Raw genomic sequence first — 24,997 nt, forward strand, 5'->3', positions numbered from 1 at the left:
CTAACCAAAGTGTTAAGACAATTTGTATTCTGTGAAATAATCATTGATATGGTGTATAGACTGTTGTATAATAATTGGTATTCTATTCTTTTGAATGGGCAGACTCATGACTTCTATATATTCACCAGAGGGGTAAAGCATGGAGATCCCTTATCCCTAGCTTTGTTTGTGATAGCTGCAGAGGCTCTAACAAGGAGACTCAATGCATTTTTAATATCAAGAGTACCTGACTTATGCAGATTTTACAATTTTGTTCTCCTCGTCAGATAAGAAGACTTCGAAGATGATGAAGGCAGTATTGCAGCAATATGAAAGAAGTTTAAGGTAGCAATATGAAAAAGTGCATTTTATGTACATGAGAAGAGTGACATAATGAGTGAGAAGAATCAAGGAGGTAACCGAAATAAAGAAAGGGTCTTTTACTTTTATATATCTTGGATGTCATATGTTTTACATCATAAATATGATAGCTTATTATAATTCTTTATTAATAAAACAGGGAAAAGATTACACTATTGGCAAGGGAGACTATTTTCTTTTTGGGAAAGGACAGTACTGATTGATAATGATTAATGTGTTATCAAGTATTTTCTGAAGTAAATCCACCGATAGGCTTTATAAGGCAAATTCACAAGACATTTACAAGGATTTTCTAGAATAATTCAGTAGCGAATAAAAGCCGACACTATGTGAGATGGGAGGCACTCTGCTTACCTAAGAAGGAAGGAGGTTGGGTTTTAGATCTATGCTTGATGTATCAAATGCTCTGTTTTGTAAACTTTGGTGGAAATTCAGGACATAAACCTCACAATGGGCATCGTATATGATAAATAAGTATTGCAAGAAGACCCACCCAGTGATTGCTCAAGCCAAGTATAGATCTCTAGTATGGAGAAAGATGATTACAGTTGGACAATTGGTGGAGCACCAGATATGGTGGCAAATTAGAAGTGGAAAATGCTAGCGGTTGGTATGGTAACTAGACCTCATAATGTCATAGCAGAAGCAACAAAAGTGGACGAAATTGAAGCGTAACTTTGCTAATGCTACATGAGATAGTGAAATACTTACCCATAGAGGTGGTAAATCACATCCAACAAAAAATTAATCCTCCCCACCCATACTGAGGTACTGGACAACACATGGTGAATGCTTGAGAAGAATGGTCAGTTCTCAGTAAGGCCAGCATGAGAGTACATTAAAAATAGAGAGGAGAAGGAACACATATTTAGATACGTGGCCAAATAGATTATCATTCAAAATCTCTTTCTTTATATGAAGCGCATGGAAGTTTTTTATAGTACCAAGAGATGATGTGATACAGAGGATGGAGATTGATCTGGTATCCAAATATTGGTGTGTACAAATTCTAAACAGGAAACTATAACACGCATTCTTCTAACTGCTCCTATAGCTTTTAAGATTTGGAGTTCTCTCTTCATGTGCAGGTACTGACTGTTTTGGAATGCAGCTATCTCATTAATCATAAAAGGGTGGACAACATCTTGCAAGGCAAAGTTGAAACTTATGGGAACTATGGAAGAGGAGAAACGATCTAGACATGCCAAGTAGATGTTACTTAACAGGCTGGTCTATCAGATTATGAACACTATATGGCAGTTGCGCACAACCTTATTATACCTTACACTACATCAGGCCTGCGAAGAAATCTACAAGGAAATCCAGCCATGTTCTGCAATTGACAAGGAATCCTTGAATAGAGACGTCTTCTTCAGCTTCAGTGAAGAAATCAAACTGACCAAATCTTCTTCTTGTTCTGCAACTACTCCTAAATATTGATTATTGAAATTTTTTTAATACCCATTTGCCAGCAGGAAAACAAGTAACAAGTGGAGCTTCAAAATTTTGAGTATACTAAATCATGGTAGTACATGTACGAGAATTAAGAATATAGAGAAATATTTGTGGTACAATCAAGGCAAAATTTTGTTCTGAAAAAGTTGATATTTTTTCAAACAAAAAGAGCCTAAAATGCCCTCCAACTATTGAAAATGATACAAAAATATCTCTTATTCATCTATTGGGCCTAAAATGTCTTTGACATCCACTTTTATATCCAAAAATGACCTTTTTTAACGAAAAAGGGCATGAGAGACATTTTTGTACTATTTCCAATAGTTCGAGGGCATTTTAGATCTTTTTCCATAATTAAAATTCTATTAAATAAATTTTGATTTATAATTAATTTTAAATAATTAATTTGTAATCAATATATGGTCACCACGTGTTTGGAACCAATTTATATATTTCAAACACGTGGCGGTCATATATTGATTACAATTTAATTATTTAAAATTAATTATAAATCAAAATTTATTTAACAAAATTTTAATTAAATAATTTGAATAATTTTTTAAACACATTGCGTCCATTTATTGGTTACAATTTTAATTATTTAAAATTAATTATAAATCAAAAATTATTTAACAAAATTTTAATTCAATAATTTAAATAATTTTTTTAAACACGTGGCATCCATCTATTGGTTACAATTTAATTATTTAAAATTAATTATAAATCAAAATTTATTTAACAAAATTTTAATCACGAAAAAAATCTAAAATGCCCTCGAACTATTAGAAATGGTTCAAAAATGACGCTCATGCCCTTTTTCCGTTAAAAAAAAGATCATTTTTGAACCTAAAGGTGGATGTCAAGAGCATTTTAGGCCCAATAGATGCATGAAAGGCATTTTTGTACCATTTCAATAGTTCAAGGGCATTTTAGGCTCTTTTCCGTTTTTTCTAACATTTCCTTTAAGACCGAAATAAAAATATTTCAATCTCTGCTGATAAGTCTCCCGTTATTTACTTCACTATAATTTCACAAAGAAAATTTCAAAGATAATCCACAGCTAAGAAAGCTCTGGTTTATCTATAATGAGAGGATTAAGAAAGCTCCGCTTATCTACAATTCGGCCCTGATCAATGAAGTCAGATTATTGATAGGTTAGAGGATTTGGTGACACAAGTTTCTATACCCATTGATCATACATGTCAATGTCTATAAGCAAAGTTTGCACTGTCAGATTGTTTTCACAAACTAAATGAAACAAGCTAAGAAGTGCTGGCTGAAGAACATCACTTAAGGTACAGAATGTCATAATGTCCTGGGCGATACAACAAGGTGATAGATGGATTTGTGGTCTTGGAAACACCACTATTCCCAACCTTGCCGCTAGTAGGAATAAAGTCGTGGTGATTTACATTGATGCTGTTGTTCTCACATGAGCTTCGGTCAAGATATACAACACGGATTGGTACACCCAATGCATCTGATAGGGCTATAATTTGCACATGATCACTCTCTTCACCCATGGGTTCCACTGCTGACTTGCAAAACTGTGTTTTCAAATAAGGTGGGTTAACACCTGGATTCTAATAACAGTGGGACACCAAAAAGCTACCAGTTCAACAATACAGGTTGCAAGGAAGTACTCATACAAGTTGGTATATTTAGTGGACATTATGGTTAAAGTTGGACAATTATAAGCATATGTTCAATGGTACAAGAATAAGTCTGAAAAACCAAAAAATGTTTTAAGAACAAACCTGCTCCACTGAGGTATTTGTTAGTCCTAGTATAAATGGTTCGAAAAACTCAGAGCGCTTCCTTATTTCACCTGATGTTACAAATCTGAAGAACATAACAACTAAACAGCACACATCATCAGGTCACATAGAAAAGAATAAAGCACTTTATAATCTCACATTTACTAAGGTCGCCAATCGGTCAATACCATAGTCCGAAATTGACGGATCACGACTTCTGCACAGGAGTTCATCATGACTGCAATAAACAAACCAAGTTTATTCTTTGAGTACTGATTCCAGTTCACCAGTGGAAGCATTAAGATATTGCCCAGTTAAATTCAAATTCAAATTCGAAAACGTAAAATCCAAACCTTATGGAATCTTCGCTACCTTGAAGAACACTATCAAGTTGCTCGAGGAATAACTATTAATCCAAAAAGATGAAACAGCCTCAGGGTGACAAAGTTCATAATCAAATGAAGGAAATGATGCAAGGTTCCGATGTAGGCAATGCAGGAATGAAGTAACGAGCAAAGATTACTCAAGATATAGGGATACAACATATCTGAGTGATGATAAGAATAATAGTTATCAAAAGAGTGACATAATATAAGCTCCAACAACAATAAAGTATTTGTCCAACATATCATCAATATCAGATCTTTCCTTCAAAATTCACTTCCCACCAAACAAAATGTAATTTAATCAACAAGATTGCAACTCCTAGGCATGCAGTTTCCCTGGTTTTTATTTTAAAATTAGATACTGAATACTACTAATTAGTAATACAATTATCCCTTCTATCATCATAATTATTCAAGCCCTTACTGTTTATCCACCTTTATGGAAAATACAGGCTAGTGATTATTGGTCAAATCCCTGCCATAAATTTTGAAGCAAAAAGGTTTAGAGATGTCAAAAAATAAATTAAAGGTGTGGAATTCTGGAGCAGGAATGTGTGAGAAGATTAACTAAAAGCCCTTGCCCAAATTATGACACATAGAACTGCAATAAGCAAAATTTTCCTGGCATATATATCTGTGGAATGAACTATTCAAGATTCAGGGTATTGAAACAAAAAAGATGTAGGAACACGTCTCAAGAAAGATCAAGATGAAAATTGAGCAATAGAAGGTATTGGCTCCGCAACAACTTGGTATGAACCAAAAGAAAAGGAACATAGGATTCAAATTCACGAATACAAGAGTATCAGAACTCAGAAGTTCATTCCTCACGAAATGGAGTGAAACTGGGAGTTCAACCCAATATACCCATGTATCAACTAAAAGTTGATTAACGCCAACAACCCTCACACTTGTCAAAGAAAATTATAGCACAATGTTGCATATCTAGTTGGGAGTGAAAACACCCATGGAGCTTGAACTTTTGTAACATTTTCTTGCAAGTCACAATAATAAGATAATCTGGTTATTCCAACTCCGGAATGTAAATAAGAAAGGATATGTCAATTTTATTCATGTAGAATTTGAGAAAGAAGAAAGACTTCTTTGTATTTCAATGTCCTTAAATCCCCTAAAGAGGGGCATTTATACAAGTAATTTTAACTGATTACATTTTTAAAAAAAATTGTAACTATAATTATGCTGGGAAAACGAATAATAAAGTCTCCAAATATCATGCGAATTAATCAACACAATCAACACTCCTCCTCAAGTTGGAGCAAAGATGACACATACTATGTTGCTCGGACTCTTAAAAGATGCTGCTGCACCCGTGTCAAATCCTCCATAATACACTAAACTAAGGAGGATCTAACGTGCACCGGTGGCCTTTTTGAAGAGTGCAAGCAACATAGGTCGCACATGCCAAACATGCAAACCAAAGTATGAAAAATCCTACTAAGGCCTTCTGTAAGAACATACGCTAGCTGTTTTTCTGACGGTACATGAAGCAAACTCAAGGTGACACTAGTAACTTTCTCTATGATGAAGTGTCGCTTAATTTCACTATGTTTTGTTCGGTCATATTGAACAAGATGCTAAACTATACTCATTGCAGCTTTGTTGTCGCAGTACAAGAAAAATTTCCCTTTTTCAAACATTCTCAATTCTTCCAGCAACTTTTGTAGCCAAAGAAGCTCAAAACACCCTAGCCATAGCTCTATATTTTGCTTTTCGTACTTGATCTTGCAACAACAACACAGATGACCCAGTGAGAAGGTGTGAGAGGTTGGCTATGGATGGCTACAGAAGAGGTAGGGGTAGGCCGAAGAAGTATTGGGGAGAGGTGATTAGACAGGACATGGCTCAGTTACAGCTTACCGAGGACATGACCTTAGATAGGAGGCTGTGGAGGACCCACATTAGGGTAGAAGGCTAGTACATAGTATCGTTATTCTTCCCTATTCATAGGCGCACTAGCACATTACAATTCCTTGTACTCTCATTTCTGCTATTTCTGTTACTATTTATTGCTTTCAGTACTTTTGATTACTCTATTTTATCTGTGATGCCTTCGTGATTTATTTTTCTATAGCGCTTTGAATTTTTTTAACTTTATCTGACCCCCTTTTCCGTTTTTTTTTTTTTTTTTTTTTTTTTTTTTTTTTTGAGCCGAGGGTCTCTCGGAAACAGCCGTCCTACCTTGGTAGGAGTAAGGTCTGCGTACAATCTACCCTCCCCAGACCCCACGTTGTGGGATTTCACTGGGTTGTTGTTGTTGTTGTAGGTTTCCTCCTACTAGTGTACAAGAACCGGATGTAGATCTTCTGTCATCTAAAGATCCAGATCAATCCGCGTCTGTGAAAGTTTCTATCCGGAGGTGACCATGTTTAGAGAAAAGCAAACTTTTCCTTGGAGCCTACTTCAGATACTGAAAAATGTGAAAGATAACTTGCATATGAGGATCTCAGGGATCATGCATAAACCAACTCACCAAGCTAACTAAATAGGCTATGTCTTGTCTAACGTGAGAGATAAAACAAGTCTTCCAACCAACCTCTGATATCTCTCCTTATCATTGACCCTCCACCAACCCATGTTTGTAACTTGTAATTGTTTTCAATTGGGCGATTATATTGGCTTGCACCCTATCATACCAATTCCTTTCAAGAAATCTAGAATATATTTCCTTTGACAAATAAAGGTTCGCCTTTTTTATCTACAACCCTAAATCCGCAAGAAATACTGCAACCTACCTACATCTTCACTCTCAAATTCTAGTGTAAACAACTTCTTCAATAAGGTCATGGTCATCTCCCATCATTACTATGTCATCAACATAAACGATGAGAAGGGTGAGTTTACCTTTTGATGTCTTATGAAGAGGGTGTGATCGACATTGCTTTGTTGGTGACCAAAAAAGATAATCACTTCGCAACTACACTTTGTTTCTTTTTTTTCAATTAACTAGGTTTCCTCCTACTAGTGTACAAGAACCGGATGTAGATCTTCTGTCATCTAAAGATCCAGATCAATCCATCCACGTCTGTGAAAGCTTCTATCGGGAGGTGACCATGTTTAGAGAAAAGCAAACTTTTCCTAGGAGCCTACTTCAGATACTGAAAAATGTGAAAGATAACTTGCATATGAGGATCTCAGGGATCATGCATAAACCAACTCACCAAGCTAACTAAATAGGCTATGTCTTGTCTAACGTGAGAGATAAAACAAGTCTTCCAACCAACCTCTGATATCTCTCCTTATCATTGACCCTCCACCAACCCATGTTTGTAACTTGTAATTGTTTTCAATTGGGCGATTATATTGGCTTGCACCCTATCATACCAATTCCTTTCAAGAAATCTAGAATATATTTCCTTTGACAAATAAAGGTTCGCCTTTTTGATCTACGACCCTAAATCCGCAAGAAATACTGCAACCTACCTACATCTTCACTCTCAAATTCTAGTGCAAACAACTTCTTCAATAAGGTCATGGTCATCTCCCATCATTACTATGTCATCAACATAAACGATGAGAAGGGTGAGTTTACCTTTTGATGTCTTATGAAGAGAGTGTGATCGACATTGCTTTGTTGGTGACCAAAAAAGATAATCACTTTGGAAAAGGATTCTTCACGTGTAACTGCTATATGTCCCAATCAAGATTACTTGCATGGTAGAAAAGAATTTTGATAGTATTCATCTTTGCTATCGGGGAAAAGGTCTTCTAATATTTAACTCCACAAATTTTGAGTGAAACCTTTAGCTACCAATTTTGCTTTGAATCTTTAAATCGAGCCATCAACTTTATGCTTCCTAGTGAAGACCCATGAGCAACCAACCAACTTTTGTCTGGTGGTGAAGTGACAAGTTCCTAAGTCTCATTTTTTTGACAAGATCTTCATTTCTTCAATCATAACTTGGTTTTCCTACAATTCTGGGGAGTAGACACAAAAGAGACAGACAAACGAAGATTCTATATGAGGGAGATAGGTAATTATAGGAGAAAAAATTAGATAAAAGATGTTTGGTACAAGATCTGACTCATTTTCTATAAGCAATAGGCAAATCTAACTCATTAGGAAATGTAGATAACTCACCAACAGAAGAGGATTCAGTTTCAACAGATTGCATAATGGCTTCTTCTACTCAATTTCTCCTTGAGTAAATTATCAAATCATGTCTATCGAAACACTCAACAGTCTTCCAATGAATTCTTTCTCCAACTTCCTTTCCCCTGTGGTAGTGTTTTTCACAGTGAAACTTGGGAGAATCATTCTTTCTTCCTTCTTGGTCTCTAAAGGAGGATGATAGCATTTGTACCCTTTTTGTGTAGGATAATTCCTAATAAAGACACTTAAAGGCTCTAGGTTCAAGTTTTCCAAAAATCCTAGTGTAAACAAAGCTGACAACCCAAATACCTCTGGAGGAACAATTTATTTATTCTCACCCCTTTAAAGCCTCTAAGGGACTTTAAAAATTGAGGGTTTTAAGTGACATTACTAATAAAATAGGCAGCAACTAGAATAGCATCTTCCTGGGTAGGTTTTTGGTAGATACAATGTAAACATAAGAGATCTTGCCACTTCTAACATATGCTTGTTTTTTTTTCTTTCAACAACCCATTTTATGCACTAGTGTAAGGATAACTAGTGTGAAGGATGATCCAATTGAACTCCAGATAAAAATCAAATATTTTATCCATGTCAGTTCTTAACATTTTTATCTTAGCCTTATATTAAGTACAAATCATCATATAATGATTGAAAGCAAGAGAAAATCTTACTTTTGACCATTAACAAACACACCCAAGTCATCATAGTGTAACAATTTAAAGTAACAAATCATCGATTTCCAAACAAAGAAGTAGGACCCCTACAGCAGAATGAATAATCGTAAAAGGAGTAGTACTTTTATTTATCACTCAAAAGTAAGAGTTTCTAGTATAAAACAAAAAAGTTCCCCAACCGCCCATCCCACTGGATTATTTCTTTGGTTGACATTCTTATTTCCTCCAAAAAGGCTAGACTAGAGTCTCAAGTCCCAGCAAACATGTATAAGTCATCATGCAATTTACCACTATCTATTTGTTTGTAGATCCTTAAAAACACAATGATCAAGAAAGAACTCAATACTACAACTTAATTCTTTGGTGATGGGGATACCAGATGACAAGTTAACAGAAAACTTAGGTAAATGAAGAATGAATAATAATGTAATATCAAGTGTACAACAAATAACATAACTTGTTCTAGAGATGGGGATTAAAGAGGCATTGGCTATTCTGACATAATTCCCCTTGGGACTGGGAGAGTAGTTTTGAAAGCTTTAGCCATCCATGTGTCTATTTGCACCAGAATCAACAATGGAAGAATTAAGGTCAGCAGTAAAGGCAGTGCTTGATTGCACATAATTAGATGCAGCAACAAAAGGTGAGTCAAGTTTGGTCAATTGTCACGAAGATGTTGAATTTCATGATAAGTCAAAGTGTCTACACAAGTCATTTCCCCCGTAATTTTAATATAACTTCAAAGCAAAAAATAGAATTTCCAAGAACTATAGAAGGAAAATATCTTCAAATCAGTCCCTCAGAGAATCTGGTGGACAATTTGGAAGGAGAGGAATGCTAGATGTTTTGATAGCATAGAGAATAGTATGTAAAAGATAAAGCTAAACTGCCTTTTGTTACTATGCTTTTGGTGTAATCGAATATATTCAAATGACCCTATTTCCATAATTGATGTTCTAGATTCAAGTTAGGTACGAGTTAGCAGGATTTTGAAGTAAATTTTGTAAAGATGGTTCAGTACAGCCTATGTACTGTTTGTGAGAAATATACAAAGTTACCAGTTCAAAAAAAAGTCACTCAGAGAAGAAGAAAAAAGGCATAATACAAAGATGGCCTCAGTTGGCAAGTAAGCACTCCAACTTTGAGAGTGCACATCTAGACACCTCAACTTGGTCTCAACTGGCAACTAAACAATCCAACTCATTCCCACTGTGTATCGTGACGTTGAGATGACAAATAAATTTTAGAGGTGTCTAGATGATCATTTTGTAAGTTGGAGTGTTCTCAATGGAGGCAAGTTGAGGTATCTAAATGTACACTCTCAGAATTGGACTGCTAATTACCAGCTGAGGCCAAGTTTGAGTGTCTGTTTATGTCTTGTGCCAAGAAAAAACTGGAAAAAATCATCAGACAGATTTCTCTCACTGGAAAACCAGGTCTATCTCGCCAGAACCCTACCTTTGGGATCGAAAAAATCTGAAACTTAGTGGGCAGGCTAAAAATCCCGTCATAAGTACCCTTTACGGGCAGCTTCAAGGAGAGAGCAAACTCGGCCTCTTTTCGGAAAAAAGGAACCCCAGTACTATAGGGAGAAAAACTCACCTCAAAAGGAAACAATGACTCTAATACCATAGAACTTGAGAGAGAAGTTCGTTGCATTTCAGTGTCTTTACATCCCATGACAAGGGGTATTAATACAAGTGAATGCAAACTGACTAATGAAAAACAATCAATTTATAAAAGAAAATATTTTATTCCTATAATTACGCTAGAAAGGAAAAAATAAAGTCTCCTAAAATCATGTTAATTAATCAACAACTCATTTTATTATTATTAAAGTGCATTGAACAGTATCTCTTGAAAAATCATCATTAGAGAGCATCCCTCAACTAATATTGCTACATGTTAAGCTTGGAACGGTGAAGAATTCTTTTAAGCAACAACTTCACCATTTTTTTTCATGTTCAGTTGATGGTACATCATTTAAAACTTAAGACACAATTAACATACACCCGAAAAATAGATTGAAAACTCTTTTGTTCAATGCATCAAGAAATGACAGTTTTATGCAAAATGCAAAGTGCACCTAACAAGAAAGAAAGTAATTGCAAAAAAAGGCAAGTTACTGCAAAAAAGTCTTCAAAGGTGAATTCTGCATAGCCCAAACTTTGAAGTGTCTTCTTGCATTCCTCAATATTAGCTTTAATATGATGAACTTCATTGTGATCTTGTGATTCCAGAATGTGCTCCTTTAGTTGAAATACATGATCCGTTAGTAACTAAAGATGCCAAAAATCAAAGTCCATTGTATAGAGCCACATATGTATTACAAAATAACATGCAGAATAAGAAATTAAGCATACAAGGTAACCAAACATGAAACTGCGGAAAAAGCAGTTCCCATCTCCACGCGTTCTTCTAATGGCAGCATATTGTTCACTCAGCACCTGCAGAAGTAGTTGCATCAAATACTGACAAATGCAGAACAATCACCAAAAAAAACATAAATATAATGTTCAAACCTTTATTTTCTTCAGCACAATTGAATTTCCCAGATGGTATTCAGCTTCTAATGAAGATAAAGGTTCCTGCAGATATCATCTCGCCAAAATACTCTAATTAATCAATGTATTTACTGAAGTTCAACTAATTAGAGAAAAACTTGCAACATTTTTTGTATCTTTAACTCTTTACAATATTTTCTATAAGGATCTTTAGCAATCTCCATTGTTCTAGAAACCACAAGTAAAACGCAGAAGAAATCGTAAACCATGGAGAAACCACAGAATGATATATCAGCAAGGCATAAAGATGAAAAATGTCCTGAAGTTAGCTTGCGAGAGGTTTCACAGCATGCAGACACTTGCTGGAAACACAGTCAGTCAGGCCAAGTGAGAATGGTGAATCAGGCAAAATCTGGAACTATGTACATACATACTATCAGTGTTATCAAAGGCGAAAAGCGCAAAAAAGCTCTAAGGTCCATTGGGGCTTTAAGCGCAGAGCGCAAATAAAGTATGGGCTTTAATGAAAAAAGGCGCAGAGGGAGAAAAAGATACAAATATATATGTTTAGTCCAAGACCAATAATTATAAACATGAATGACAAATATATAACCAAAGAAATTAAAAAAAAAAGTATGATAAAGTGAAAGGACGGTAGGAGGGGACTCGGAGCACTTTCCTGTTACGATGGGGTTGCACCAGGGATCGACTCTTAGCCCGTTTCTATTCGCCCTGGTGATGGATCAATTGACAAGACAAATATAAGGTGAGGTGTCTTGGTGTATGTTGTTCACGGATGACATAGTCCTGATTGACGAGACTCACAACGGAGTTAACGACAAGCTGGAGGGCTGGAGACAGACGTTGGAGTCTAAAGGATTTAAATTGAGTAGGACCAAGACAGAATACTTGGAGTGCAGTTTCAGTGGCTTGCCGCGTGAGGCTGACGGGGAAGTGAGGCTTGGTACCCAGGCCATTCAAAAGAAAAGAAGCTTCAAGTACCTTGGGTCTATTATACAGGAAGATGGGGATATCGATGACGATGTTTCACACCGTATCGGTGCAGGGTGGATGAAATGGAGGCTCGCCTCCGGAGTGCTGTGTGACAAGAAAGTGCCACCAAAACTCAAAGGCAAGTTCTACAAAGTGGTGGTTAGACCGACTCTATTGTACGGGGTGGAGTGTTGGCCAATCAAGAAACTTCATGTTCAGAAGATGAAAGTCGCGGAAATGCGAATGCTGCGGTGGATGTGTGGGCACACTAGGATGGATAGAATTAGGAATGAAGATATCCGAGACAAGGTGGGAGTGGCATCGGTGGAAGACAAGATGCGGGAAGCGAGACTGAGATGATTTGGGCATGTGAAGAGGAGAGACACAGATGCTCCAGTGCGGAGGTGCGAGAGGTTGGCTATGGACGGTTTCAGGAGGGGCAAAGGGAGGCCGAAGAAGTATTGGGAAGAGGTGATTAGACATGATATGGCACAGTTGCAGCTCACCGAGGACATGACCTTAGATAGGAGGCTGTGGAGGACTCAGACTAAGATAGTGGGCTAGGTGGCCTATCTTTTCTCCATAGTAGTCGTAGTCGAGCTCATTTGTTTATTAACATATGTTTTTTGCATAGGATTACTGCTTATATTAGTTGGCCCAGTTTACTTTGGGTATCCTATTTTATTTATAGTAGTTAATGCTCCTTTATCCCCGATCTTTCCTACCCTGACTTTATCGCTCTCATTATTCATATTTTTATATTGTTTGCTATATGTCTGGCTCTACTGACCTATGTCTTGTTTTCCTTGTTTCCCCTCCCTTGTTCTTCTCTCTTAAGCCGAGGGTCTTTCGAAAACAGTTGCCCTACCTTTTAAGGTGGGAATTAGGTCTGCGTACACTCTACCCTCCCCAGATCCCACATGGTGGGACTATACTGGATTTGTTGTTGTTGTTGTTGTTGTAGTATCACTTCTTCAAAAGAGGCTCATTGGAAAGGAAAAGTTTGCCTTAGAACCTTGATGACCACACTGAAGTGCACATAAAGCGAGGCGAAGCGCTAAACACGTTTTGAGCCTCGCTTCAAGGCTTAAGCGCGCTTAAAGTGCGCCTTTGACAACACTGCATACTATTGAAAAAATGCAAAGCCAACCGACATATAGAAACTGGTGCTATTGCAGCTACACCTTCGTATTTGACAAGATTACTACCGAGAATGGCATGAATAGGTAGGAAATACCATTCTGGCACAACATGATGTGGGAGGTCATCGGATTAACAAGTATTTAATTGTCGGGAAGCACCAAAACATTAGGAGCATAAAAGTTTCGACATGGATAAAAAAAATATCAAAAGCTACTCAACCTACTAGATCCTTCACCTTCTATTATTGCTCATCAAACTATCCATAAATTGCAGTGCAGAGGTGAATCTTGAGAAAATCAGGCAAAATATCAGTCCAGGAATATGTTGTACCCCTTTATTTACTTGATAAGTCATGCCTTTTTTTGGTTTCCAGAACACAAGAAAACTAATTGAAATAAAACACTATAGAGAATCAGGTAGAGTATAATCAGCATAAACTATGTCAAAGATATTTCCTCTCATAAACCTTTGCCCTCAGATACATAATTAGCTCATCTAAAGAAGAAGAAGAAATTCCTTCAAGATTGTTAACAGAACTGACCTAGCATCCAATCAAAAACAAAACTAACTCATTCCCCATGGGCCTACGCACAAACCTTCTAATTAGATACACCACATAAAAACTGCAGGAATCAGACTCATTTGATTATAGAACACTAACATGTTGAGAAGGTAACCGAGATAGAAAGAGCTATGGTTTAAACCAAATTAGTACCTTGAATATAAACAACATAAATAATCAGAATCAAATAAGTTAATGCTTCCAAGACGGGATCACACTTGCCTTATCACCAACAAATGGAATTTTTACAGCTTGTTCAGCCTGTATGGCAGAGTGCTGTTGCATAATATCATCATCCTTGTATTTTTTCCAGTCATCAACTTCAGACGTTTGAACAGATGTCAATGTTTCTTTTTCTGCATCAGCCACATCCCCTTCCTGATCCTGCATATCTTTCTTCATTTGATGGTTAGATCCGATATCTTTCCTGCTCAGAAACACCAATTATATTTGTGAATTGCACAAAATATCAGAGTAGTCTAGTGGATTTTATTTATAAATCACCAGATAAGAAAACAAATCATTGACCATGGGAAAAGAATCAGTACACTGAATATCGACTACTCCTGCATTTAAGATATGCAGCAGCCAATTATTTTTGCCAAAAAAAAATGTAGTAGCCAATTAAAAAGGACTAGTCAATGATAGTAGAGATAAGTGTTAAAAACATACCTGAATTATTCCTTTTTTTTGAGTTTCATACCTAAACTATTGGGAGTGTGAGTTTCATACTTAAACTATCACTTATTAGTTTGAGAAACACATCTCTCTTTTATACCACTCTCATCACGGTGTGTGTACTACACTCTCCCTTTCATTTTAAAAAATTTATCACATTACACTGCACACGAACAAAATATTCCATTTTAACAAAAATTAAATAAATTGTTAGAATTAGTTAAAATTAAGATTAAAGTATTACTATCTACTGCCTAAAACAAATTATAAAATAAAATATAAATATTTTTCTTACCTCACTTCACCTCTTTCTCTCACCATACCCCCCAAATAATAATTTAGATATTTTTATTTATTTTTAAAAAAAAAATTCTACCTTGCCCCAGCTAATCCTCCTCTTTCAATTTTTTTCTCGTTTTGTGTGTTATATATCTATCTATATATATATATATATATATATGATTTTAGGAAAGTATTTTGTACTTGCCACAAGACTTTTCTTAAAATAAAATTTTATTTCTATTATATTCGGTACGCAAGTAGGAAAAAATATTTCCCTAAAAATATATGTACATATCTAACTCTAAAAGAGAAAAAAATATATAATATATATATATATATATATATATATATATATAAATTAAGAGTGAAGGGTTAGATGGAGTGGGTATAATATTTTTTTTTAAAATAAAAATAATAACATTTTTTAGGAAGGAATGGGGGAGGGAGTGAAGTTTGAATTTTTAAAAAATATTTTATAAAATAAATTTAGAAAAATAAAAAGACGGGGATTGTGGGGGATGGGGGTTGCAGTGCCTGAGCAAAATATTTTAAATTTTATTTTAAAAAAAATTATTTTTTAAAAAAAGTAATTTGTTTTATATTTTTTTATTTTGGGATAAAAATACTTTAATCTTTAACTTACAACTAATATTAATAGCTTATCTAATTTTTGTCAAAAAGGAATATTTTATCCATGTGAATGTCATGTGGCAAGGTTTTTAAAAAAAATAGAGTGTTTTACACACATCACTGAGGTGTGTTTCTCAAACTAATAAGTGATAGTTTAGGTATGAAACTCACACTTCCAATAGTTTAGGTATGAAACTCAAAAAAGAGGAATAATTTAGGTGTGTTTTTGACACTTATGATAGTATTAACATTACTACGAGCCATTGACAATTAAAATATGTCATTGCAAAACCCATCTACACAATGGTAGCAAAGAATCTACATGTCAAAGGCATTAACAAGAAAATCAACCACTACTAGCACAATCACCACCACCATTACCGCCAACCACCACCGTTATCAACCACCACTAATGCTAGTCGCTACCACCACTACTGCCACCAATCTATCCACAATCACCCGCCACTACCACCAGGGGCGGAGCTACAGGGGTGCGAGGGGTAGCAACCGAACCCCCTTCATCGGAAAATTGCACTATATATATACTGTGAATTTATTTATTCATGTACAAATATTATTTTTGCATCCCCTTAACAAATGGAGATTGTGGATCAGCGGATAAGGCGCCTGTGATTGAGTCCGCGGTTGCGCGTTCGATTCTCGACAATGGCACATTTTACTTTTTTCATCCAGTCCCTTACTTTTTAATTTTCTTGAACCCCCTTATCAAATATTCTGGTTCCGCCCCTGACTACCACTAACTACTACCATCACAATCATCACTATCATTGTCAACCACCGTTACCACCAACCACCTCTGTCATTACAACTATCACACTACTAGTCGCTACCACGCCTCCCACCTCCATCATTATAATTATGCTAGTTTCCGAATACGTGCAGTGCACGTGTATCATATGTTAATTAGAATAAACGTTTTACAAATATTACAATGTGAGCTTATTAATGTTCAAACTACTATCAAATGAATTTGAAAACTAATGTTCAAACTTCAATTATGAATTTTAAAAATATACCCGAATATGGTAAAAAATGTTGTCTAAGGTTTTTGCCTTATTTTTAAAAAATTGCAGCCTACTCCTTTTTTACAGTCGCATACATATCAAGAAGTTGTAGAATGAAAATAGTGTTTTGTAGAATTTGTATATAAATTCGATCAATGTATCCTTGTGATAGGTAGTAGTCATTGACAATTACATGGAATAACTTACCTTGATGTTGGATGGTTTGGAGGTGAGGAGAAAATATCTCAAAATCCATCCAAAAGAAATATGACGAACGTATTTCGGAATGGCATATACATATAGATCCTGAGAAAGTGTGCCCACACTTTAAAGTGCGCCCACACATTCTAGCATTATGCCCCACACCTTCGCCCACATTTTGCTTGGTAAATTGCCAGGTATCCTGCCGGAAGTGTGGCTCACACTTTAAAGTGTAGTCACATTTTTCATCAGGCGGCTACACTTTAGTAAAAGACACATAACTTCTTGTAGAAAATTTCGAATGAAGAATGGTTTGATGCGTTGTAAACAAGACTCAAAGGTCTTTAATTTGATATACAAACACCCTATAACTCTTAGTATATTGGGAGATACACTTGAAGTCCAATTGTGTGTGAGATCATTTGAAACAATGGACCATAGTGCAACCTTCAACTTGACCTTTTGTTCTAAGGCTCCGTCATCCAAGATAGTGGAGACGTCGATGATGATGTCATACATCGCATTGGGGCGACTTGGATGAAATGGAGGCTTGCCTCAAAAGTCTTGTGTGATAAGAAGGTACCACCTAAACTTAAAGGTAAGCTCTACAAAGTGGTGGTTAGACCATCCTTGTTGTATAGGGTGGAGTGCTGGCCAGTAAAGAATTTATATGTTCAGAAGATGTGGTGGCCCAATAAGGGCTGGACACGTGTCACCCTTAGGGGTTGACATGTGTCACCATCTAAGAAAGGGTATATATACCTAGTTAATGACTAAGGAATTCATTCTCCGTAAATTAATTATCTAAAGTGTTCTCCGATCAAATAAAGGTGTTTAACAACGGAACTTACTTGTTGGGGCAGCAAGAAAGTGAAGCGAGCAGCCCACCAATTTTCAGCCACGTTAAGGAGCTCTCGAGGTCGATTTTCGGCATGGTAAGGTTCTTCCTTTTGAATTGGAGTTAATGATGTTGTAATGGAAAGATTACTTGTGTTAAATGAAGTTGGAAGTAAGAGAATTGCATAATTATGATTGACGTTGTAAACAAACGGAATTGAAGTCGTTCTAGTTGGATTAAAGTTGAGTAGTGTTGTTATTAACATGGTGTTGTGTTTGAAGTTAGTTTGTGTGAGTTAAAGGGCTGGAAACGTGATTAAAAAGAGGTGTGGGTGTTGCTGGTTGCAACCACATCATGTCCCGTTCCGTATGGTTAAGATTTTACGAAATAAAGATTGAAAACCCTCTTTTGGTGTCATGGTTTTGGGCGGGCTGTTTGGAGCCTATATTGCATAATATTGAAGTGGTTTAATTGTACATAGCTGCTAGTTGTTGTTGTTGATATGGCTGTACTAATCGGAGGTGTAATTGAAAGTTCGGATAGGGCGAGTTATAGGGGAGATGCTGCTCGATTTCCGTTAACTTCTTAACTAACTAATAGACTAGTCGAGAAGGGCGATTGAGGAAATGATTCCTATGGAGCTTGGTTGTAGATTTAGAAGCTGGAAAGTCGAAGGTTATTAATATTAGTATTACTTTCGTGTTAAATAGGTTCAGAGGGCGACGAAGCAAGCATGGTTACGATTAATCCATAAGAGGTATGTAAAGCTATCCTTCTTTTCTCTTGGCATGTCTTAGCCATAAGTGGTTTGTATATGAAATGTGGGGATAATTCCATTCAAAAAGCTCTGAGTATGATTCATGCCTCTTACCCACTTCTTGATGTTAGAACTCTTACAATAATTGAGTTATTGCCTCTCAAGTCTTTTATATGATAGAAAGTAGCAAGTATGTAAAGTCTATCCCTTCTTTTCTTTTGACATGTCGTAGATTTAAGTGAAATGTAATATGCACTTTAGGGTAACCCCATTCATAAGCTCAGGGTATAACTCGTGACTCGTATTCACTTCTGAATGTTAAAAGGCTTGAAGTAGTTGAACTACTACCCTCGAGCCATCTATATGTTGAGTAGTAATTGGATGCGTACGCTCCTATTCCTAAGGGTTCCATGATGACAAAGGTCTCTGATTTCATAAGTTGTGTAGCATTATCTTGATGCACGTCTATAATTCCTGAGGCTTCAGTTGATATGATCCCTAATGATATTTAGAGGGTACTTGAGACGATTACTACCCTGGTCTTCAAGTGACGGTTCACTTGACTGTTTCATTGAGTCTCAGATGATGATTTAATTTACATATGATTTCTCACTACTCTGCTCGTGCATACTGTAACACATCTTTCACCGAGTCCCATAATGGGCCGGGAATGATATCGGGCGCAGCTTTACTATATCTTCACCGAGTCCTAAGCTGGGTATGATATATGTATACAATGATATGATGAGATGATATGATGATATGATTATTCACCGAACCCGGGTCGGGTATGATATATGTATACGATGATATGATGAGACACTGACATGGTTATGGCACTGAGTCCCTCACTGGAGGGCCGGGTACGATATGATATATATGATGATATGACATGATGATATGATTATGGTACCGAGTCCCATGATGGGCCGAGTACGATATAAATGTACACTACTCTGTTCATCGAGTCCCTCACTAAAGGGTCGAATACAGTATATAGACATGCATATGAAAATATAGCGATACATTTGCAACACCGAGTCCCACAACGGGCCGGGTACGGTATGTGACAATGATGTACATGACTCCATTTTATAAGATGCAGGTACAGTAATTTATTAATTGTTATACTTGTCCCCTGCATTCCTATGTCAACTGTAATCTCCTTATGATGTTTTATGCTTTACAACTCAGTACATATGTCGTACTGACCCCCTCTTTTCGAGGGGGCTGCGTTTCATGCCCGCAGGCACAGATACGCGTTTTGGAGATCTGCCAGCTTAGGATTTCCAGTCAGCGATTGTGGGAAGAGCTCCATTGTGTCGGAGCCTAGCTAGTTGGTACTGATCTTTTGGTGTATATGTTCGTTTATTCAGGGGTACAGCGGAGGCCTTATCCTGCCATATGATACCGTTGATACTCTTAGAGGTCTATAGACATGTGTGTGTGGGTTGTATGTGTAAGTTCTGTTTAGCTGTGTCTACATGATGTATTGTAAAGGTTAATATGCTATGGCAGCCTTGTCGGCTTGCACATCCTTTCATGATATGACTGGTAGTAACTCCTCAGGAGACCAATGAAAGAGGCTATATGTATATGAAGACATTATCACCCACTAGGGTTCTTATGTATAGTTCTTATACCTGTTGTTACATCTGATAGTTATGTATACGGGGGTCCAGGTCGAACCCCAGTCACGGCCTACGGGGTTTGGTCGTGACAATAGTACTTAGTCATGAACTTGTGAAGGGCTACAATAGGATGAATGTGTCAACTAGGTGCATGCTGAAAATAGATACCCAAAAAGCCTATGATTCAGTAGAGTGGGCCTACATGGACCAAATATTAATCAGTTTCCATTCCCCTGACCACTTTGTGAAGCGGATCATGTGTTGCTTGAAAACTGTTTCCTATTCTATCTTGACTAATGGAACTCCTACAGCACCATTTTGATGCTAAGAAAGGACTAAGGCAGGATGACCCTATGTCACCCTACCTTTTTGTTTTGGAAATAGAATACCTGAGTAGATTACTAGTCATTGGAGCAGGACTCTGAGTTTAAATACCATCCAAAGTGTGGTAGGATGAAAACTACACAGTTGAGCTTTGTTGATGACTTCTCTTTAGTGAAGGAGATAGCAATTCTATCCAAGTTATGTTTCAATGCTTCACTACCTTCTCAGTAGCATCTGGGCTACATGCCAATTTATAGGAGTAGTATCTATTTTGGAGGGGTGCCTATGACTGTCCAATAGCAGATTTTGGATGCAACAAGAATGGTGAAAGGAGAATTGTTGATTAGATACCTTGAGTCCCTATGAGCTCCAAAAGAATCTCAATAGCTCAATGCCAGCCTTTGTTGGACAATATGCTAGGAAGGATCAAATCTTGGACTGCTAAAATGTTATCTTATGCTGGAAGACTACAACTAATCAAATCAGTCTTGTTTTCCATACAGATTTATTGGTCACAATAGTTCCTACCTCCCAAAAATATTATTCAAGTAATAGAATAGATATGTAGAACCTTGAGATGTTAAAGATGGTCTTGATAGCATGGGAAAGACATGTTTACCAAAGGTTGCAAGAGATATGAATTTATTGAATATACATATGTGGCATAAGGCAGCACTATATAAACTCCTATGGAGCCAACTAAAAAGAAGGATATATCGTGGGTTAAGTGGATTCACGCCGACTATGATAACAGAGGAGCCCTATGGGAGATGATTCCTAAACAAGCTAGTTGGTAGTACAAAAGATATTCAAGGCAAAAGCACACATTGAAGAAGCAGGGATGACCAAAGCTGACCTGGAGACTTTAAGGACTTCCTCAATCAAAAAGATGTATTTAAAGATTCTAGGAGAATATCCTAAAGCCCCATAGAGGAGATTAACTTGTAGTAACCCAAGCTCACCTGAGTGAATTTTCTTGGTGACACTAGTATCAGTGGGCAAACTATATACCAAGGACAGACTGGCTAGATGGGGCATGATTGAAGACCAGAGCTTCCCAATATGTCAGTAGGCTAATGAGACAATTGAGCAACTGTTCTCTTGTATTACTACAACACAAAAAAATTCTTCCCAATATGTCAGTAGGCTAATGAGACAATTGAGCAATTGTTCTCTTGTATTACTACAACACAAAAAAATTGCAGGATGGCATGATGAAATCCTATGGATGGTTGATAGAAGCAGGAGCAAGAGTGCGGCGACAATTTACAGAATGACCTTGGTTGCAAAAGTCTATTATGATTGCAAGAAAGGAATAGAATAGTTTTTCAGAAAAGGTCACTCTAGGTTCTCGCTCCGAATACAGAAGAAATGAGTGATTGTATGTCGGCTCGGGGTATCCGTAAGTTCCCTTTTTCAAAAAGGTATAATTCTTTCCCAGCCGGCTGGAAAGTGGATACAGAATTACCGGTCTAAAGCTAAGAAAGTGAGGCTGCTAAAGCAATGCTTGTTCCGGTTCCGGATAGGAGAATAAGAAGAACGGAAGTACAAGAGGAGAAGAAGGAGAAGAGGCGAGTATAGTTTCACTTGCTTGGTAACCTGTTTCCCGATCAGTGTCTCAACCGAAACCCTTGCTTTGTGCGGTTTTCAAGCTAGCACCCATTTCAGCATATCATCTCGCTCGATTCCACAAAAAGAGAAGGCCAGACCTGCTGAAGCACTGGAAAATGTTGACCACAAAATTGCTTTCAAGCGTGAACCAATTCCAAGATTCGGACTAGGAAGTGCTATTTTATCTGATTCACTTAGCTCTGTACCCTGACCTGAGAGCAGGAACCGTCTAATCATAGGGTAGGAGAAATTCACATTGCCTTTTACGGCTTGGAAACTGTTTTTTAGACTTTGCTCTTGAAGATCCTCTCGTGAGAACCTCTATCTCTTTCTTCAAAGCCTCATTCGAAGCCTGCCAGGGATAGAAGCAGAGAAAAAGAAGATACAGCAATGTATAATAAACTGGTTATAATATTATTGCATGAGTACAAGAGGGGTAAAGAAATCATCAAGTCTTGCAAAAGATTTAGTAACATCTGGATGGTTTCAATGGCAATTATTAGATCTATCTTTAATGGAGAAGAACTCAACTTCTGTTAACTTCAGAATAAATTGGAAAATACTCAAGATTGACAAAAAGGATTTGCTAATAAACCTTGGATTACAAGTCTTGAAGCACAAGGAGAGTTTACTCGTTGGGGTCAATTGGGGGGTCTGTGGAGTGTGGACTTTTGTTGCTCTCCATGGAGCTCAAGATGCTGCTGCCAGTGCTTATCAAATCATGAGCTATTTATTGCTTAATGAAGAAATGTCTAGGAGAACGAATCTTATTCTCCACCCTGCTGGGAAAATACAAGATGTATACATGTACTTGCACCATGATTTTAAGGAATTTTTGCAATCAGAGGGAAACCTGTGAAGATAGTCGGAATGACCATTCAAGAAATTTTTACAGAGATTAGATAGGAAGCTGCAGTCTTTAAATTTTTATCCCATGTAAAGAAGCTTAGTTGGTCAGTAGCTAATTAGCAAGTCTTCACTGATTCCGGGCATGTCCAGTATAGTGAAGACTAATTTTGATCTTGAGTAAGCTGTAAATATCTTACTATGGTAATAAAAAGTGAGTTAATTACCAAAAAGTAAGTTCCTTTTTAGAATATCAAGTCATTATATGTTGTTACATCTATTGTCAATCTCCTAACCTTCCTCTCACTAAGTAGTTGGGGAGAAGATTTTCCAGCAATGCATATCTCACAACTAGGATCTGCAAAGATACAAAATTCAGTGTGCTGAACAAACAGTCAGATGAGATCCTCTGAGTAGTCGGTTTTAGCATAGGTGTAGTCATTTCGTAAAGTTGAGATTGAAAAACTGTAAAGAGCTCTCCGCATATTCAAGAAGAATTTTCTGCCGCACCCATAACCTCTATAATACTACTATTCTGATTGAATTATAACTGTATACAAAGTACGATGCCATTTTGGGAAACTACTCGTTACTTATTCGGGTAGATGATAACTTGTCACTCTTTTTTCTTCTCTTTATTGAAAAAATGGTTAAACTGCATTAGTTTTCACAAGTTAATTGGTCAGTCATTCAGAACACAATTGGCATTACTCTATACTCATCACAATGTGCATCACAAAGATAATTCTTAGAGAATGTACCAATTAAGCAAGAAAGGTAATGTTCAACAAACATAAACAGATGGATCCAAATGGTATAAGCAAATTACAAGATATCAAGAAACGGAACCCAAATTGTTGAAATTCATACCTAATAAAATTGACACCTGGTGCTGATGGGGATATCGAGTACTGAATAGAACAAGTGCAGTGAAGAAAATCAGATCTCCAGGAAGATAACTACAGATCGGTCTCTGACTTCTGAAGAGCACTCAACGTCACAAGGACATCAAATGAGAAAATTTAACCTAAACACCCTCTTTTACTTTTTAACACTCTTAACCCTTTGTTTTCTCTCTCTTTTTTTTTTTAATATATATATTATTATAAATATTGATTGATCAAAATATCCACTAAAAGTTGATTTACTTATTTGCATTTTAAGTTAAAAAAATTTCCATCTAAAAAATTATTAATGGGTATAAATATAATTTTAAATATAATTTTTGTATTAGGACTAAATAAAACATATTTCTATTGGGACTAAATTTATTGTATGATACATATTATCCTATTAATACTGGAAGCTTAACATTATATTTATTTCAAATAAACTATGAATTGGAAATTTCTACACGTTTAATAATATTGGTCAATCAAAATATCCATTAAATATTAAACGACTTTTATATTCTTAAGGAGTGAATATTTAACAGTTATAAATTTAATTAATTTCAAAGTCCTATATATTTGCATAATAATTAAATAATAATTATTTAAAGAAAATATAGTAAATGATAATTATTGTAGAAAAATAGTAAATGATAATTCTATCTATTATAGAGTCTTTCACTAGGTATGCTGTTGTTGTATAGAGTCTTTCAATAAAGGCAATGTTCAATCAACAATTCAATGAGGTACAACCTTCCGTCATTAATCTTTTTTCCTAAATTCAAGATGATTCGAGACCCAACTCCTAGATCTCAGATCGAATCGGGGGTCGGATTTCAATTTGAGTGTCGAATCCCGAGTTAAAAATCAAGGTAAGATTTCGGGGTGTCAGGGTTGGGTATCGATATAGGTATTAGGGTGGGGTTTCATGTTGAGTGTCAGAGTTGGATTTCAGATCGAAAGTCGAGGTTGGGTTATAGGTTAAGTATCGAAATGGGTCTTTGATCAATTTTCAAGGTCGAGTGTCAATATCAGATCCTGGTTCGATAGTCGAATCTCGTGGTCATGTCCTTATTCAAAAGTCGAGTCCTGAATTAAAAGTTGGAGTCGGGTCCTATGTCGGTAGTCGGTATCGAATCCTGGTTAGCAAGTCAAATCCAGGTTCTAATATCGGGGTCGGATCTCAAGCCAAAAGTCGAGGTCGATTAGGAGTCGAAATTTAGGGTCGGATAGGGTCAGATGCCGGTTCAAAAGTAGGGTGCAAGGTCGAATCTCAGGTCGAAAGTCGGGTCCCAATCCAAGATTAAGATCGAGTTTTAGGTTGGGAGTTGGTGTC

General features: G+C 36.5%; 1 protein-coding gene across 1 annotated transcript; it reads right to left on the minus strand.

Annotated features, from left to right (window-relative positions):
- Positions 1-2,942: 2,942 nt before the first annotated feature.
- On the minus strand, positions 2,943-23,796 carry LOC129884035 (OVARIAN TUMOR DOMAIN-containing deubiquitinating enzyme 1). Its single transcript, XM_055958435.1, has 9 exons — positions 23,642-23,796; positions 14,171-14,375; positions 11,269-11,334; positions 11,110-11,193; positions 10,873-10,995; positions 3,926-3,978; positions 3,761-3,810; positions 3,573-3,673; positions 2,943-3,362 (listed from the first exon to the last, which is right to left on the minus strand). The coding sequence occupies exons 2-9, from the start codon at positions 14,348-14,350 to the stop codon at positions 3,102-3,104; spliced, it is 918 nt and encodes a 305-aa protein (XP_055814410.1). The 5' UTR covers positions 14,351-14,375; positions 23,642-23,796; the 3' UTR covers positions 2,943-3,101.
- Positions 23,797-24,997: the final 1,201 nt, after the last annotated feature.

This window comes from Solanum dulcamara, chromosome 1 (assembly GCF_947179165.1).
Source record: "Solanum dulcamara chromosome 1, daSolDulc1.2, whole genome shotgun sequence".
Classification (NCBI taxonomy): Eukaryota; Viridiplantae; Streptophyta; class Magnoliopsida; order Solanales; family Solanaceae; genus Solanum; species Solanum dulcamara.

Coding starts and splice junctions, on each gene's coding strand:
- LOC129884035 (XM_055958435.1), bottom strand. CDS start 14,350: ATGAAGAAAGATATGCAGGATCAGGAAGGGGATGTGGCTGATGCAGAA. Junction 11,335..14,170: donor TTCCATTTGTTGGTGATAAG/GCAAGTGTGATC, acceptor TGATATCTGCAG/GAACCTTTATCTTCATTAGA. Junction 3,979..10,872: donor CCTTTGAAGACTTTTTTGCA/GTAACTTGCCTT, acceptor TTGGATTAATAG/TTATTCCTCGAGCAACTTGA.